Genomic DNA, 18,283 nt, shown 5'->3' on the forward strand with positions numbered 1-18,283 from the left:
GGAGAGATAGAGTATACCTCATTCTTTTTGCGGAAAGAGATATGTGTGAGGTGTGTGGGGGAGAGAGAGATGAATTTTCTTTCTTTTGAAATATAACAAAATTTTGAAAAAAAAAAATTTAAAGATAATATAGGTTCTAAAATTGGGAGACGAGACCTGAAAGAGAGATATAGAGAGTATAAAGAGAGTACACATCATTCTTTTTAGAGAGAGCTATGTTTGCACTTCCTCATTGATCCTAGTTTCTAAAAAACATTAAGAATTTAGAGATTTTAGGATATGAGGGTATCAGTGATCCTATATTCTAAAACCAATACATAGGAATTGAGAGATTTTAAGAGATGAGGGTAGAGAGAGATTCTAGGAAAGGCTCACGTGGGGAAGAGATAAATAATAAAAAAAGAATTAAATTATCCCTTTTGAAAAAGATAAATTCCATAATTTAGAAATTTAATATATAATATAAAAATAAACATGGGGATTAAGAGATTTTAGGTGATGAGGGTGAAGAGAAAAATAGCTCACGTGTCAGAGGGTGAGGAAATCTGATGGATAAGATAGCGGACCTCCGATTCATGGGTTATGAGATGTCATGGACGGGAGAAAAGCTCTGGATGAGAGGGACGTAGGTGTTTTTGGTAGTAAGAATGGCGGGATAGTGGATTCAAGCTCTCATTTGGTGGTGGTGGATCGAGTAGCTTGGGAGCATCTAGATATCAAATCAGAATTTTTTGTGACAAGTTCTTTCTCGCTTTCTATTGCTGATTTTCTTGGCTTATCTGACCTGCCCCAAAGGGGGTGGAGTTTGTTTCATTGTCCTGATGTTAAGATTATTGATACTAACAAAGTAGTTTTCGAGCGACGTTAAAAGGAGGAGGCAAGAAAAACCATTTCTCATAGATTCTGTAGAGTCAAAGGAAGCGTATTGTCGTTAGATCATTAGAAGCTTTTAGATCATGCTTCCTTTCTATCAATGGAATTAGTTTGGGTGAAACTGTGGGGTCTCCCTTTGTATGCCTAGAAATTGGCTATTATTGTAAAAGTGGCAGGGCGGCTTGGGGTCTATCGGGATTTGGATTGGCACTCCTTTTTTAGTCCTATCTGTCGATTTGTGCGTGTTAAAGTTGGGATATGTTCCAATTTGCCAATCCCTTGGAGCATCCATTTATGCATTAATGAGGATTTATTTGATATCTTAGTTACTGATAAAGCTGGTTCCAGATCATCGCAACTTTTTGCGAAGGATTCTTCAGTGGATATTAAGAAGAGTGGGCATAATGTACGGCCAAAAAAGATGAAGATGATGGCAGGAGGTGTTTTCTCCGGGAAGTCCAGCCGTAAGTTTTCGTGGAGTAATTATAAGAGTAACAATTGGAAATTCAAATTTCAAAATTTAAAACTTCCAAAATTATTAAACAATGGATTCTGGTTGGCAGGTTTCCGAAATCATTCGCGGGGTTCTCATAATTTTTCACAAGTCATCTGATTGTTTCTTTGGTGGGTATGAACAATGGTGAGGAGTAGAGAAAGGCTCCAATCATGGGGAAAACGTGAAAGTGCTCATTGTACAACGCACAAACTAGAGTCTCTTTGGAAGTTGGTAGTCCGTCAGGTGCACCATCCGTTGTGCATAAGTTTGGATCAGATTCTAAATTCTGATGGTATGGCGGTGGGGTTGAGTCCCAGGAAGGTTTGTCATGATGCTAAGATTTTTGGCAGAGATTGCATTATAAACATGACGCATGATATCCTTGGGGTCAATCTTCTTCAAATAAAAAATTATTTTTCTCTTTCCTTCATTTGGGAAGAAGTAGAATTGAAAAGGCAACTTTCTGTTTTCTCTTTCGGTCTTGATTTCTTTGTTGTGCCTTCTTGCTCAGAATAAGCTTTATTGTTGTGTATACGTCGGAGGTTGTCGGGTTTGTTGTTGGCTGTTTTTTGAAAGCTGAAGATGTATCCCCTCTCTTTTCGTTTGGCAGCAGCCAGGGGTCTGGCTAAGAAAACTAGGATTCGGTTCGACCATCTGTTGATCGATCCTCTACCAATAATGGTCGTAGAACCATATGAAGTTCATGTGAACCCTTTGCTCATCGCTGATGAACCTTTTGTTTTGATTTGGAGGAAGTTGTATCTGTTACGGACTTGGTTGTCTCTGTGTCCTCTGTGGCTTTGCCCTTTGATGTCTTACCTCATGAGGAGGTTCCTCCGTTACTTATTTCGGGATTGTGCCTTGGTAGGGCGTCGGTGACCGAGGAGACCTTACAAATGAGTATCCTTTAGTGGAAAAACTGATGGATGATATGCGTATGGATGATGTTTATCAGAGTGTGGTGATGGAAGATTTTACGGAACGTATAAGAGTTAGGATTACTGCTGACAGAGAGAAGGTGGTCGTTCAAAAAATGGTAAAAACTATGCCATGGACACTGCCTCTGCCTCTAAGACCCCTACCAAAGGTTATGCGGCTGTCAAGAAGAACAAAGCTGCTATAAAGGGTATTCGATCTTCAGGCCCATGGCATCCCTAAAGGAGGTTTATCTATTGATGCTATTGCCTTATGTGACTCGACAGTGGTGGATGTGGATTATTCTTCGATATTGTCATCGAGAGATGACAAGCTAAATGAAGCACTGATGCCGGAGGAATTGTATTTTAGCTTTGGTCTTGTGGACCAATTTCCTCCTCTAACCTTCCTCCTTCTGTTTTTTAAGTGAACTTTTTATCTTGGAATGCAATAATATATTTTTTAGAGAGAAAAAAAGTCTGTGGGATTTTTTTAGAGAGAGAAAAGCAGTGGGGTATCTATTATAGAGAGAGAAAAGTCATGGATGATACCATGTTCGCGAGCACAAAAGGCAACAACTTTCTCTATGGCGCAATTTAGTAGGGCATCGATATCACTTGCTCTGATGCCATGTTAGAAAATATAACAGACAAAGAGATAAACATAAAGACATATACGTGGTTCGGTTGTTCAGCCTACATCCATGAAATTGTATTGTCCAAGCAATTGTCCTTCTTTTCCTCCCCTTTGGCTTTTCTCTCTCTTTTCCGTCTCTTTCTCATCACCCTTGACTATTAAAAAGGGTAGAGAGAGAGTTTGAAATAAAATGTTCCCCACTTTGAAAGAGAAGAGGAGAAGAAGTGGGGAGTTGGTGAGAGAATAATGATCATGGCTCCTTTTGGAATCATTTTGTTTTTCTATTAGGGACCATTTTGTTTAGAAGAGGAAGCGATTGTTTAAAAGAGACTTTGGATATTGGTTTTATTGGATAGTGGTGAATTGTGGTCATGTGATGGACCATCAAGTCGATCATGCCTGATTATTTTTATATGATTGAGTTTCTGTTACTGGATTATATCTGTTATGGTCTACGAACTGCTGAATCCGTCACACATTCACATCGAGATCTATTGACTATTTCAAGTGCAATTGTGTTCTTTTAGCTATTTTGATTGATTTGTCTTGGATTTTTTGTCTGATTGATCGAGCCTACAATGGAATACCCCTCAATTCCTGAGGCCATCTGTTACTGAGGCTTGTTAATCCGCCGTTGCTTTCTTTGCTTGTTGATCAAGCAATTTGAACATGGCAACCAATGCATCTATTGGTCATACTATACACTTAAATATCCAACTACTCAATTCCAAAATTAGTCTTCAAACTCCAATCATGACTACCTGAAGATCCAACTACTCGATTCCAAAATCAGTGTTCAAACTCCAGTTGCTCTATCGCATATTGAATTTGAGGGGGAGTGTAAAATGAAAGACCGGGTTAATATGGAAGGTATATATTGTAATCAATATATATGGGAATGGTAGGATTAGTATCATGTATTTTATGGTAAATTTACCTATAGTTTATGTGGTTGTGATTTATTTTTATAGTTTTTCATATATAATTTGTCTATAAAAAATAAGTTTGTATATTCACTGTCAGATAAACTTGAGACTCTTAACACCTCCAACACCTGAAGAGCTGCTCTCTTTCTCTCTCTAATTTTTTTGCCAAGATACTTTACCTAGGTATGCAACTCTCTTTCTTCAAGTGCCATCTCTTTGACACTTGGAGTGCCACACTGATCTTATAGAGAAGTTGGTCTTGTACTTCAAGTGCCAAATTTTTTCCAAAAAAAAAGAGAAATTAGATTTAGTCCTATACCCATTATTTTGGGCAAAAATAAGAAACATACGTCCCCCAACTTAAAAATTTGAAAATATTTGCATTATTTTTTAAGCCCAAAAACATAAAATTTTACTCCAATTACACTACTTTAAAATGTTCACATACTCGCAATGAGCCGCATAAAAAAGGATAGCCCCTTTTTATGAAAAGGCATATAATAAGTTAGCGTACAATAAGTTAGTTTACCCTTACTTACTAAAAATAAAATAAAATCCAGTTATATTCTGTACATGGAGGTAATAATTAATATTGATTGTTGATTAAAAATGGATGGTCGTATTTATTCTATTGTCCAAGATCAAAATTTAAATTATTATTTTTTAACTTATTAACACATCCAAACTCTCACATTTTACATCTAACGCTTGTACATAACTACGACCTCCTTGTATTAAAGGTAAATACTCTTATAATATATATCTCAATTTTTTATGGAAAATTTATTGATACTCTCAAATTGTATGTTCTAGGTATGAGCCCTTCCCCTCTACCCCCACCTCCGTCGATACCACACCATTAACCTCAATATTTTTTGTTATTACATCCATCACAAGTAAAAAATATTGTTTTTTTATCAAAACTTCCACATTTTAACCCATGTTTTCCCCTTAAAATGTTGTGCACAGCATATTTGAGACTGGTTTCAAACATAATGTGCCAATCCTATACAAAATGCGCAAGATCGTCTTCTGATATTAAAATTCTATTGATCTAGCACAAAAATGTGCACAACTAGCTTTTATTGAAAGGTGTTAGACATGTTTCTATGTTCAAGTCCCATCGGGGTGACATATTTTGACTATTGTACTTGGGGAATGGATGGTGACATATTTTGACTAATATACTTGGGGAATGGATTCAACAATAAATAGTATTGGAATTAATAGTGGTGTTTATGGTAGATTAGTTAGGAAAGGGCATCTATCCGTAATAGGAATGAAACTCAATATGTCATGTTGCAGTAACCACGGCCCTAATCACTTATACCTCAGTCCATTTTTTAGTTTAATAATATAGTATCAAATATCTTTTTTGGAATTAACTACAATGAGACTATTTATCTTTGGGTGCGGTTTGTATAGAATCGAGGCTCTGAACAATCAAAGTGAAGCGCACCTTGAAATAGTGTATCGAGAAATATGGTTTCAATATTAGAAATCCTTGTGATAGCATTAAAATATATTTTCATATATAATTATAAAATTTAAAGCTTAAAAAATAGTGTAGATCGAACATATTTATGAAAACTTTAAAATCTTAAAAATTGACTGTCAATAAATGCATTACAATATGCACTATTTCAAAAAACTTGAAATTCATTTTTTTATCATGTCCATGCATCTTGACGACAAGATGATAAGTTTGAGGATATTTGGGCATCAAAACAACCTCTTTTATTGATATTTTTGAGGTGTACCCAAATTTGATTTTTTAGAGCCTCGTACTTATATAAGCTTTATCCTTAACCTTTAAATTTCAAAATAAGTAGTTGTAATAGTGTTATAGAATATACACAAAGTTTAAAAAAACTTATTGGATTTCGTGACTCACTCCAAACTATCTAATTTGACATCTGATGCAAGAATAATTATAATGAGTGAGAATAATGTTGACCCTTATACGCAAAAGATATGAGTAAATCTTACAATAACTGTATAGCTCTAATGAATAGTAATATAGGTTGAATGGAAGCCATCAGATATTCATCATGTGGTTCCTGATGCATATCACTATATGAATTTTAATATTTTTTATAGAAATCAAACCGTCATGAAATTTTAAACGTACGCACCAAAAAATAGGGTGCACAATTAAAATATAGATATAAAAATATTTATCAAGATATAAAATAATCTAAATACCCTCTGAAAAATGATGGAGGCAATTTGGTTATTTTAAATTATTGAAAATAATTATTTTATATTTTTATAGGGGGCACGCAATGGTATTAGGTATATACACTTAAAATTTATTCTTAATCAGATTTATAGAAAAATTTTGAAATTAAAATAATATATATATTTTAAATCACTTAATGAATATCTTACGACTGAAATTCTATCTATATTACTATTCATTATAGCTATCAAACTATTGTTAGTTTTTTTTAAAAGATAAATAGTCTATTTGACAATCATTCCTTTTTAAATTGTTGTTACGCCTAGAAAGTACAATCATGAGATACATCTATAACTTGAAAAAGTGTTTCATGCGGACCAAACCACATTTCTACAATATGTTGTCGCAAAGTACAAAACACATAGGTGATTCATCTTAAAACAATTGAAACTAACGATCAAAATGTTTTTTTCATAAAACTATTATTTTTAATTTTTAAAATTTATTTATTTATTTATATTTATGATCTCCATGTTAAATATTACATGTACCTTAAAATTAAGTAAAAAATCTATCTCAAAAATAAATTGTAAATTTTTATGATGGGACTCATTTCTACATGGACTAATAAAAACTATGTCCTAATAATTTTCCCATTTTTAACCCTAAAAGAATGATAATTTAGACTCACAACAAGGTCACCAAATGGAATTATGAGAAAAATAAGGGGCAGATTTAGGATACTAGGAGCGCCTTTTCAGTTGTGTACTTCATTAAATAGAGACGTTGAATTTGTAACGGCTATATCGCTTGGATTTTCAAAATCATTTATTTGCATTTCTTTCCATCACTGCTCCTCTCTTCCTTCACACTTCCTTTTTCTCTCTCCACCTTCCATTAATGTCCGCTCTGTTTCGAAGTCTTAGCTCTTGAATACGCAGGGGACGTCGCGTTTTCTTTCTCTCTCTACCTCCATTAATCACTGTAAAAGCTTTTACCAAGGCATTCCTTTCCTGCATTTCTTCTATCAAGGCATCCCTTTCCTGCATTTCTTCAGGATCCAAAGTTCCCAAACTCTTGAAACCCACAAAGAAGATTTCTTGCTCTCTCTTCTCCCTCTCATTCTCTCTCCTGCAGGCCCATCAAGGCCCTGCAAAACCCACATTTGCCTGCAGCTAAATAAATAATCAGATTGGTATCTCCAATGGCTCCAACTCCATCTCCAAAACCTACCTCAAACCATGGAACTCCACACAAAACCCCCCATTCCCAAATAAAATCTCGCTTAAATTTCATCACTCGACCAACTATCCACCCCTCCCCTGCGAAAGAAATCCTTTCTGCTGAGCACCCAATTGAAGTCATTGGCCGAATTCGAGACCACAGTGACCGAAAAGATGTACAAATTCCAGCAATTCAGATCACTGCAGGTGGCCTAAATGTTAGGGTTAGAACAGATATTGGGTATCGAGATTTCAGGCTTGATGGAGTTTCAGTTGCAGAGGAAGAAGATCTGGAAGGTTTTTATCAGAAGTTCGTTGAGTCGAGAATTAATGGTGTAAAATTGGGGGGAAAATGCACCATTATGATGTATGGGCCTACGGGTTCGGGTAAGAGTTACACCATGTTTGGGTGTTCAAAGCAAGCAGGGATCGTTTACAGGGCTTTGAGGGATATTTTGGGGGAGCAAGAAAGTGAGGGAGATGAAGATTTGCGGAATGGAGGGCTCGGGTGTAGATGCATGGTCAAGGTCACTGTTCTTGAGATTTATAATGAAGAGATTTACGATCTCTTGTCAAGTAATGGCGGTGGTGGAGGATTTGGCTGGACTAAAAACAATGCTTCCAAGGTAACACATACGAGTTCCCTCTCTAAATTGCTCTCTCTCTCTCTCTGTGAATCTTGATCATGTACACATCAGATAGAGTGCTTGCAAACTGTTTACTTACATAGAAATCATTTTCAGGAACCTAGACCATTTTTTCTCCATTGTAGCTTGTAAGTGAAAATGATGGGCTAAAACCAACGCTTTCTTGGCAAATCTCTCTCTCTCTCTCTCTCTCTCTCTCTCTCTCTCTCATTGGATCTGGACTAATTTGTGGATCAGAATGCAGGGTTTACAGAATTCTTTATTTCTGATAAACCAGTTTATTTATTAATATCTAGTCACAAATTTATTCTACTGTTTCTCATTTGCAGATGCAAGCTTTTAATCCAGTGAAAAACCAGGGCGCTCTTGAAACTTCTCTCTGTAATCCTTTTTATCAAATTAACTTCTTTCTTAGGAAAATACTTTAAAATTTAGTAGTATTCAATGAAATGATATATATGAAGTTCTTTATAAGAATCAGAGCTTCTTTCAAACCTTTCTGTAACAATTTTTATTGAATTAACGTTTCTATAGAAAAATGCTTAATTTATTGATATAATCTCAGTAAATAATAGGGAAATTCACAGAAAAATCTTCTTCTTTTTTTTTTTGACAAGGAAATTCGCAGAAAAATCTTATTATTTTTATCATTATTTTTTAAAAAATAGACCCCTTATATTTCATATTGGACACTCTACTACTACTTTTCGACATCATATAATTTATTTGAATTTTGATTCTTTTTAGGTACATCGGATGGAGCTCAAATTTGGGGTGTCCATGTTTCTCATCATACTCGCTTAAAAGAGTTATAATAAATTCAATAATAGAAAATAACCAAAATACCCTACAAGATTCAGGCTTATTTATTTCAATCTATTTTTTTGTATTTTTATAGGTGTATTTTGGTGATTTAAGCTTATCTGGTGCATCAAATTAAAAGAAAATAAAATACCTTTACACTCTCCAATAGTGGGACTTGCCCGTGAAATATGAAGTATAGAGGACTATTTTAAATTCTGCAAAATAAAATGGGCTTAAAAAAAAAAATCTATGTAAACAGTGGATTTCTCAATTGGTAGGTATTCTGAAAACTATCCATAACTCAGTTCATAAATTCATCCTTTATTTATTGAAAACTGCATGAGTTTAAACTTTAAACAGGATTTCACAAAATAATGTGCATGGTTTCTAAACAATTGCAAGTGTTGGCAAAAAATCCAGTGATCATGGTTGATATGCAAGAAAAAAGCTTTTGTGTGATCTTTCTTCAACTGTTTTCACTGAATAGATATTTTTTTCAGAAAAACTGTCAGATTTTTAATAGAATTCATGGAATGCCACTTGTGAACTTCTTAATTGTGAGGGCAAGCATAAAATCCAGCAATCATGGTTATTGTCCAAGAAGTGTAATTCTGGATTTGTGACAACTAATAGGTTACCCTGTGAATTGCTAGTCCTATCCTAATAGAAGAAACCTCGATTGTTTTTTTTAGAGTTACAGGAAATTACACATGTATTAGCTGTTTTGTGATATGATTAGTTTTCAATAATCTTTTTTTGTTTGCTGAAAATGGGGTGTTTTGCAGGTAAGACTTGAAGTGATGGGAAAGAAGGCCCAAAATGCTACTTTTATTTCTGGTAATGAAGCAGGAAAGATAGCTAAAGAGGTAGCAAAAGTAGAGAAAAGAAGGATAGTCAAGAGCACACATTGTAATGAAAGAAGTTCAAGAAGCCATTGCCTGGTCTGTAACTCTTGTTTCCCTTTGAGTCATAAGTTGTAACACAGAGAGAGAGAGAGAGAGAGAGAGAGAGAGAGAGAGAGAGAGAGAGAGAGAGAGAGAGAGAGAGAGAGAGAGAGAGAGAGAGAGAGAGAGAGAGAGAGAGAGAGAGAGAGAGAGAGAGAGAGAGAGAGAGAGAGAGAGAGAGAGAGAGTGGGAGAGAGTAAAATTACCAGTAATGAATTATTAACAGAGTGCAGTAATTTACTAACATTTTCATGTTTCTCATGTTGTGCAATTCACAGATAATCATGGATGTTCCTGCCGTAGGGGGTCGGTTGATGCTCGTGGACATGGCTGGATCTGAGAACATCGAACAAGCAGGCCAAACTGGATTCGAGGCAAAACTACAAGTAAGTTGGTTCTTTTGCTTTTCTTTCTTTCTTGAGGTCTCTCTCTGTTGGCTAATATTATTTAATGGTTACCGATACAAGACCAGTTATATTTTTTTTGGATTCAAGACCGCAAAAACTATTATATTTGTGGTTGCAATGTTTTAATACTTACTTCCTTTCTCTTTTTTTTTTTGAACACCTTTTTGAATATTACAGACAGGTAAAATTAACCAAGGTAACATAGCACTGAAGCGAGTGGTTGAAGCTATTGCCAATGGTGATTCTCATGTTCCATTCAGAGACAGCAAGCTCACCATGCTTCTTCAGGTAATCCTTATACGTATTTTCTCTATCCTGCTTGCTAAACTACTGTTTCTCCTCTCTCTCTCTCTTTCTACAATTTAATTTGAGTTAGTGTTGTATGGGCAGGATTCATTTGAGGATGATGAAGCAAAAATCCTGATGATCTTGTGTGCAAGCCCTGACCCAAAAGAAATTCACAAGACTATCTCGACCCTTGAGTATGGAGCCAAAGCTAAATGCATAGTTCGAGTGACTCACACACCAACCAAAGATAAAACCAACACAGAGGATTCTATTTCTACAGTTCTAGGATCAAGAATTGCAGCCATGGATGAGTTCATCATCAAGCTCCAGATGGAGAACAAGATCAGGGAGAAAGAGAGGCAAGAAGCAAGGAGAGAGCTCTTGAAGAAAGAGAAAGAAGTTGCAGAGTTGAGGGCCAAACTCGAGCAGGTTGAAGAAAGAGAACCTGCTGAGAGAGAAGAAGAGATAAAATTGAAGGTTGATGAAAGAACAAGGCTTCTGAGATTGGAGCTTGAGAGGAAATTACAGGAGTGTCAAGAGATGGCAAATAATTTTGTGGAATTGGGTAGGAGGAGGATGGAAGAGAAGATATTGCAGCAGCAAGAGGAAGTTGAAATGCTTCGAAGGCGTTTAGAGGAGATCGAGTCTGAGTTATATCATTCTAGAGAGAGAGAACGAGAGAGTATCAATACATCACAGGAATTGGTTGGCAGTAGGATTTTGACGAAATTGACTGAAATTTGTAACAAAGATGAACAGGGTATGGAAAAATCAATGGATATAGAAAAATCAATGGATATAGATATTGGTGAACCACAGACTGTTGACATGAGAGAAAACAGTGGCTTTGACGTGAGAGAAACTGAGGAATTTGTGGGCAGGCCTATAATTTCTCAAAACTGGGGTATGGAAGAGACATCTGACATTAATGAATTCAAATTTGCAGAGAAAGCTCAATTAAGTACCGTATTTGAAGAAGAGGGAGAAGGAGAAGAAGAAGAAAAATTAAATGAGGAAGATGAGGAGGTGGAGAAGGAGATAATAACTCCCATTAATTTTAACATAAAATCTGAAAACTTTGATATGGGTTCATCAGTGTTGTCCCCCCCCATAGAGAGACCCAGTTCTTATAACGCAGAATTAAGAGAGATTTCAAATGGAAAGGGAAGATCGGAGAAGCCTGATATTCATGAACCAGAAAGCTTAAAAGATCCAATCACAGCAAGAAGAACTCGAATCCAAAATATCTTCATGCTTTGTGGGAATCACAGAGAGCTTGCTCAGCATGTAAAAATATCACCTGGTGGAAATAACAAGTCTGAGTCTCTCTCTGCAATTCCGGAGCCTGAACCCAAATCCTTTGGTAAGGAAATTCCTCAGATTCAAGTTATTTCCCAGCCTGATTTTTTCTCTCCAAACAGTTTGAGTTCTACAGTACTGAGAAAAAATGCAGAAAGTCCAATTTTAGCATCTTTAGAGCCACGTACCCCGGTAACTCCCTTTGAAGGATTGATGAGATTTGAACAGAGAGAAAGAACCAGTGACACGGGTAAACTCAGTAACAAGAAAACAAGTGTAACCAATAAATACAGTATCATTGAAACAACAGATGAAGCAAAAGAGAACTTCAATATTAACACCACAACAGAGGGACTGATTGATGTTTTTGTTAAATGGGAGGCATCAAAAGACTTAAATGGGAAGTTAATTAAGGTGCTTAACGTTTCGAGGAGCTCGAGCCTTTCAGATATTAGAAAGTTGATTGAAAGGCATCTGGAGGATGAGAACAATAAACACTCATTCACATTTCTCATGCTTACTGTAAGTTTCCTCTCACAAATTTCTGCTAGTACTGTGGTTCATAACGCACTTCTTTTTAATTCCCCTTAATAGCATGCATTTCATCACTAGTTTACATCAAAACTCAAATCTCCATGTGTATGTTTGTGTGATAATGGAATCAATGTTTTTGTGTGCGTGTCAGAGGAGAAACCATTGTAAAGAAGTTGGTCATATCTGTTTTAGTTAAGACAAAACTACTTCTCTGTTGGACATTGTTCAGTTAACAGTTATCTCTCCTGCTTTTCTCGTGACTGAGCATCAAGTTCTGTCAACTCTCTCTCTGTCTTACTCCTAACCTTTTGCAACTGTGAATATTTGCTTTAAACTAACTCCTTTATATGTTTGGCTACTAGTAGATCTTCGCTATCATGGGAAATTGTACATTTTAGGTCTGAGTAAAGCACAGATTTGCATTTGAACTTATGTTTATCCATCTCTCTCTGTCCCTCTCCTAACCTTTTGCAACTGTGAATATTTGTTTTAAACTAACTCCTTTATATGTTTGGCTACTAGTAGATCCTCGCCATCATAGGAAATTGTTTGTTTTAGGTGTGAGTAAAGCACAGATTTGCATTTGAACTTATGTTTATCCATCTCTACTCTCTGTTTTTTGCCTTTTGCTTTATAGGTAAACTCATTCTCTCTTGAACCCTCCTTTATAAACTTTATAATTTCCAACTATGCTTAGGGGTGGCAATGGATCTGAGACCCGACAGGTAGACCTGACCCAGGTACAGGTATGGGTCCAAAATTTGGACCCAAAGCGTCAGTCTCCGGGTCCAGGTCCAAATCTTGGACCTGAATATTATTCGGGTCTGGGTCCATGTAGACTTGACCCGAATTTTCTTAATTTAACTTTTAAACTCCAAAAATGGCTAAAATCAAGTAGATCTATAAACATATGAAAAGCTTCAAAATGGATGGCCTAGATAATGTGGTGCAATATGCACTATTTCTGGAACTTGAAATCTTTTCTTTTTCATATTCATTAATTTCAATGTCGAGATGATCAATTAGACAGTTTTTCAACATTAAAACAATATTTTCTGATGGATTTTGGAGGTGCATCTGTAATTCTACATTTTAAGGTTGCAACCTTATATAAACTTTTTCCATACTTATAATTATTATATTTAAATAAAAAAAGTTTATATAGAGCCGAGACTCTAAACAATCAAATTAGGGACCACCTCAAAAATTTCACTAGAAGAGGTTGTTTTGATGCCCAAATATCCTCAAATTGATCATCTCAATGTATGGACATGAGAAAAAATGGATTTCAAGTTTTGGAAATAGTGCTTCTTGTAACGCATTTGGACCGTCAAATTTCAAGATTTTCAAGTTTTCATTGATCTGCTCGGAACTACACTGTTTTTTAAGCTTTAAATTTTATAATTAAAGATGAAAATATATTTTAAAGCTATCACAAAGATTTCCATTATTGAAAGTTGAAACCACATTTCTCGACAATATTTGAGCTTTACTTTGATTATTTAGAGCCTCGGCTCTATACAAACTGTACCCTTCAAATAATGCACATATATTATAAAAATATTTAAATATACTTAAATATATAGATATTTTGATTTCTGGGTAAGGTCTGTTTTGGGTCCGGGCCTAGGTCCCCGTCCAGGGACTCCTGGACCCATCATAGTTCTTTTTTTTTGGTCCAGGTAGGGGCGGACCCGGCCCGGACCCAGACTCGGACCCAGACCCAGATCCAGACCCAGACCCAACCCGATAATCTGTTGTCACCCCTAACTATGCTATGTACTGTCTTTAAAGGGTGTGCTTTGGTGCATCAGTCGACATATCTACACTATCTTCAAGCTAAAAAATCATGGATCTAAAACAAAAATTGTCTTCGAGCTGCAAAATCATGGATCTAAAGCAAAAATTGCATTTCGAGTTAAGATATGAAAAGCATGGTGGACTCATGAATCTTGAGACACACAATAAACTTTTTCCTCTTTAAATTTAATCCTTAATAATCTCTTTCTACTCTATAAACCACTAGGTTTATCCTTGAATCATATCTTGGTTTTCTCATGGACTCTGTTATATGCATTCTAATCTATTATGGTTGTTTGGTTTTCTACTATGACTGTTACGACTGTTTTGGTTTTCAAGGACTATTATGCATTCTAATCCTATCCTCTTTGGTTTTCTAATATGGCTATTATGGCTGTTTGGTTTTCATGGACTATTATGCATTCTAATCCTAGCCTCTTTGGTTTTCTACTCTATAAACATCTAATCTGTTATTGCTGTTTCACAAGTTCTCGTTGGTACCAATAAATTCTCACTCTACCATTGGGGGACTTTACCTTTTGCAGGATCCAACAGGTGCACCAGTGACCAGAGAGAAGGAAGCCATGGTTGAGGTCTGTAAGCTTCCTCTCTGCCACAACCACAATGGGGGCCATCTTGCATGCTTGAGACCCATCAAAAAGCATAATCAGAGGCCAAACCAAGTTCCATTTAGCCTTTCTGAGAACAAGCTTCCCTTTATTCCCAGTAATACTTCACCATTTGCATGTGTGTGATTGAAGATCTGGATTTGTAATTAAGAAATTACACCATTTTGATTTGATTGTATGATTCTAATGGCTACAAGTCTTGAGCCAGTATAGAGATGTTGCTTTTGTACTCATTGTTTTGGGTGAATTTAATTCTCAGTTTTCAATCTTTTGATGCTGCATCTCTCTGCATTTGAATCTCATTTTATAATTTTTTGATGCTGCATATCTCTCTCTAAACCAACCAATTTTCTTCCTAAGACGTCAGGCAAAGTGAGAACCGGAACTTCAATGAAAAGGTATTACCCCGCCATTTCAAACTCTCAGCATCTTCGCTAAGAAGCTGCTAAGCTGCTCTCGGCCCGCACTCCATGTTTGATTGATGAGCCACTGCAGGTGCATCAGTAGCTAAAAAACCAGTTGCTTAATCATTCATTCTGGAAGCAGCAATTCCTTGAAGCTGCTTATTTAGTCATTCTGGAAGCAGCAATTCCTTGAAGCTGTTAACTGTATTCGTTCAGATTATCGGATACTCTCTCTCTCACTTAATTTCTTGGTGCTGCATAAGACAAACATTCTCTCTCTACTTGAGGCAGTAGTACCTCAATCTCTCTATTCTCTCACACATGAACATATGCAACTCACACATGAAGATATGCAAAAATGGTGTGGGCTTTGTTTGTTTGCAATTACATGCTATTATTTGAATGTGGTAAACTGAAGGTGCATCTACCATTGATTTCTAACTATGAAAAGGTGTAAATTACAGACAGTGGGGATTACAATTGGGTGATTAATGTTGTCATTGAGAATTGAAGTTACTGTGTGGGGGATTGGGGTTGGTGTCATGGTGGTAATACCACTTGAGCCTCATTTTAAGGTTTTCTCCTTCAGTCTCACTAAAAGATTAAAAAATTGATTATTTCAAAACTAAGAAGCGCCAATTGATTTACAAAAAAAACGAAGTTACTACCTCTGGTCTGTCATTAATGGTGACGTACGAAACATCATGCACCCATAGTGTACTTCTTTGTCACCATATCAAGTTTGACCAATTTAGCTATCATGAAAGAACTCCTTCGTGTGATTAGGTGTGAAAATTTTTTCACACCAATTGGTTATCTAATAATGTTAGAAAGAGAAATTATCGCTAATATACCTTTATTTTAGTTAAAAAAAAAAAAAAAAAAAGCTCTTAACTTTTCAAAACCTCGCCACCTCGCCTAAGCCAATTCTCACAAATTTTGGTTTTTTTTTTTTACTAAAATGACCTTCACGATAGTATTTTTACCTTAATACATTTTAAGTTTTACGATAATTAAAACACCGTAAAAAATTCAAAGAGTATTATGGCAATTTAAATACGGTAATAAATTCAAAGAGTATTACGGTAATTTAAATACGGTAATAGTTTGAATTATTATTACGGTAATGCAATTATCGTAATATGAGGGGAAGTCTTTACGGTATTCCTATTACCGTAATACTTTCCCGGTCAATTCCAAACCCCTATTGGTTGAAAAGCTTCAAACCGAAGCTAATATTAGCGCTACCCTCTCCTCTACAGTAGTCTTCTATATTTTTCAAAAAATCTATCTTCCCATGGGAGCACGATGTGGATCTATTCCTTCGCTCAAAAACACCTATTTAATACTGTTTTGTTCTAAAATTTTGAGAACCATATAAAAATTACTAAATTATTTTTTAACGAATTTAATTATGAGTTATATGACACTTAAATCTAGCTCTTTGAAAATTGGATAGTTTCTATTCAATCTTGAAGTGTTAGGTTTTTCTAATATACAAAAGAATTTACTTGGAAAATTTATTTTACTGAAATTATTCTATAAGTAGTAGAGATTATATCCTAAAAATTTGAGATTTAAAAAATACAGCTAGCATGGATTTTTGTCGAGGAAGTAAATAGATAATGGACTCCCGAGAGAGTATAAAATCTTTTATGTTCTTTTAATGAGGTGTGGGTAATATTATGGTAATTAAATTAACGTAATACTACTTTAAGGTATTACGGTATTTTAATTACCGTAATACCCCTTCAACTTATTATGGTATTTAAATTACCGTAATGTTATTACGATAATTAAATTACCGTAATACTACTTTAAGGTATTACGGTATGTTAATTACCTTAATACTCCTTCAACTTATGACAATATTTAAATTATTGTAAACTTATGACAATATTTAAATTATCGTAATGTTATTTACAATAAAAAAAACTGCTGTGAATATTATTTTGATCTAAAAAAAGCCGAAAATTGTGAGAAATGGTATAGGTGAGGTTTTGAAATTTTAAGGGTTTTTTCTGATTATAGTAAAATATACATATATCAGTAATAATTTTCCTAAAAAAAATACATGAGGCCCAATTGATGTGAAAACTTCAGTAGTTAATCGGGAGAGTTATTTAACGTGAAAATACTTTTAAATAAATACTTGTACGCATATCAAACGTGCCCTTATGAATTCTTTATTATTCATATATTACAAACCTTTCTAACCACCAGAACATGTTTTTTCACAAGCGACATATCGTGCCACGGGCAAGAAGCAGCGTGCCTTGAGAGGCACGCCATGTGTGGGGCTGAGAATGGGTGGATAGGGTCTGGATTCAGATATGAGAAGTATACATGGGATTTAGATTTGGATCCGTATTCAGATCCCATTGGATCCAAAAACAAATGTGTATATTGTTTTTTATCTATAAAACAATATGTAACAAAAATATTATATAATATATATATAAATTATAATATTTTAATAACTTGATGGGATTCACTTATACCCTAGTCCGATCCAAATTACTATTAAGATCCAAAATTTGGAACCAGATCCGTGCTCTGATCCGAATAGAGTCTGAAATTCGCGTTTCGGATTCAATCCGGGTAAATTCTCAACCCTGGTAGCTATGTGTATATTTTTATCCCGAATGACAAATTAGTAATTACATATTTTTATTTGTTTTTTTTTTAATGACAAATTAGTAATTACACAATTTATTTTTCTTTTTTTTTGGGGGGGAGGAGGGGGGGGAAAAGGGGTTAAGTCATTGGAGAGAGGGCCCCTACCTTTAGTAGAAATTGAGTCTAGGATGTAGTGTTACAAATTGTCAAACGCTTACCAATTAAAGCATGGGTTCTTTTCCTATTTCTATTTGTTCTTTTAGCCATAACTTTTCACCATGGTGTCGAGTGATTTTTATTTCATTGGACAATTATATGCTTCCCTTCAATATGATAAATAAATTTACCTATCATGAATTTAAATTTTGTAACCATACTTAAATGAGTCTTCTCACAAAAAGTTATTTTAGAACTCACCTCGAAAATATCATTATAAACGGTTATTTTGATGTCCAAATATCTTCAAATTATCATCTCGACTTCAAGATACACGGACATGAGAAAAAAATGGAATTCAAGTTATAAAAATAGTGAATCTTGTAATGCATTTTTTTGGATGTAAATTTTCAAAATTTTCATTTTTTCATAGATCTCCTCGATCTACATTATTTTTGTAGCTTTAAATTTTATAATTAGCAATAAAAATATATTTTAAGG

General features: G+C 35.0%; 1 protein-coding gene across 1 annotated transcript; it reads left to right on the forward strand.

Annotated features, from left to right (window-relative positions):
- Positions 1-6,826: 6,826 nt before the first annotated feature.
- LOC18447192 (P-loop containing nucleoside triphosphate hydrolases superfamily protein) lies at positions 6,827-14,871 on the forward strand. The gene is made up of 6 exons (XM_006857293.3): positions 6,827-7,877; positions 9,488-9,643; positions 9,925-10,032; positions 10,231-10,341; positions 10,444-12,162; positions 14,520-14,871. The coding sequence occupies exons 1-6, from the start codon at positions 7,233-7,235 to the stop codon at positions 14,727-14,729; spliced, it is 2,949 nt and encodes a 982-aa protein (XP_006857355.2). The 5' UTR covers positions 6,827-7,232; the 3' UTR covers positions 14,730-14,871.
- Positions 14,872-18,283: the final 3,412 nt, after the last annotated feature.

This window comes from Amborella trichopoda, chromosome 7 (genome assembly GCF_054954075.1).
Source record: "Amborella trichopoda isolate Santa Cruz 75 chromosome 7, AtrichopodaSantaCruz75HAP2 v2.0, whole genome shotgun sequence".
NCBI lineage: Eukaryota > Viridiplantae > Streptophyta > Magnoliopsida > Amborellales > Amborellaceae > Amborella > Amborella trichopoda.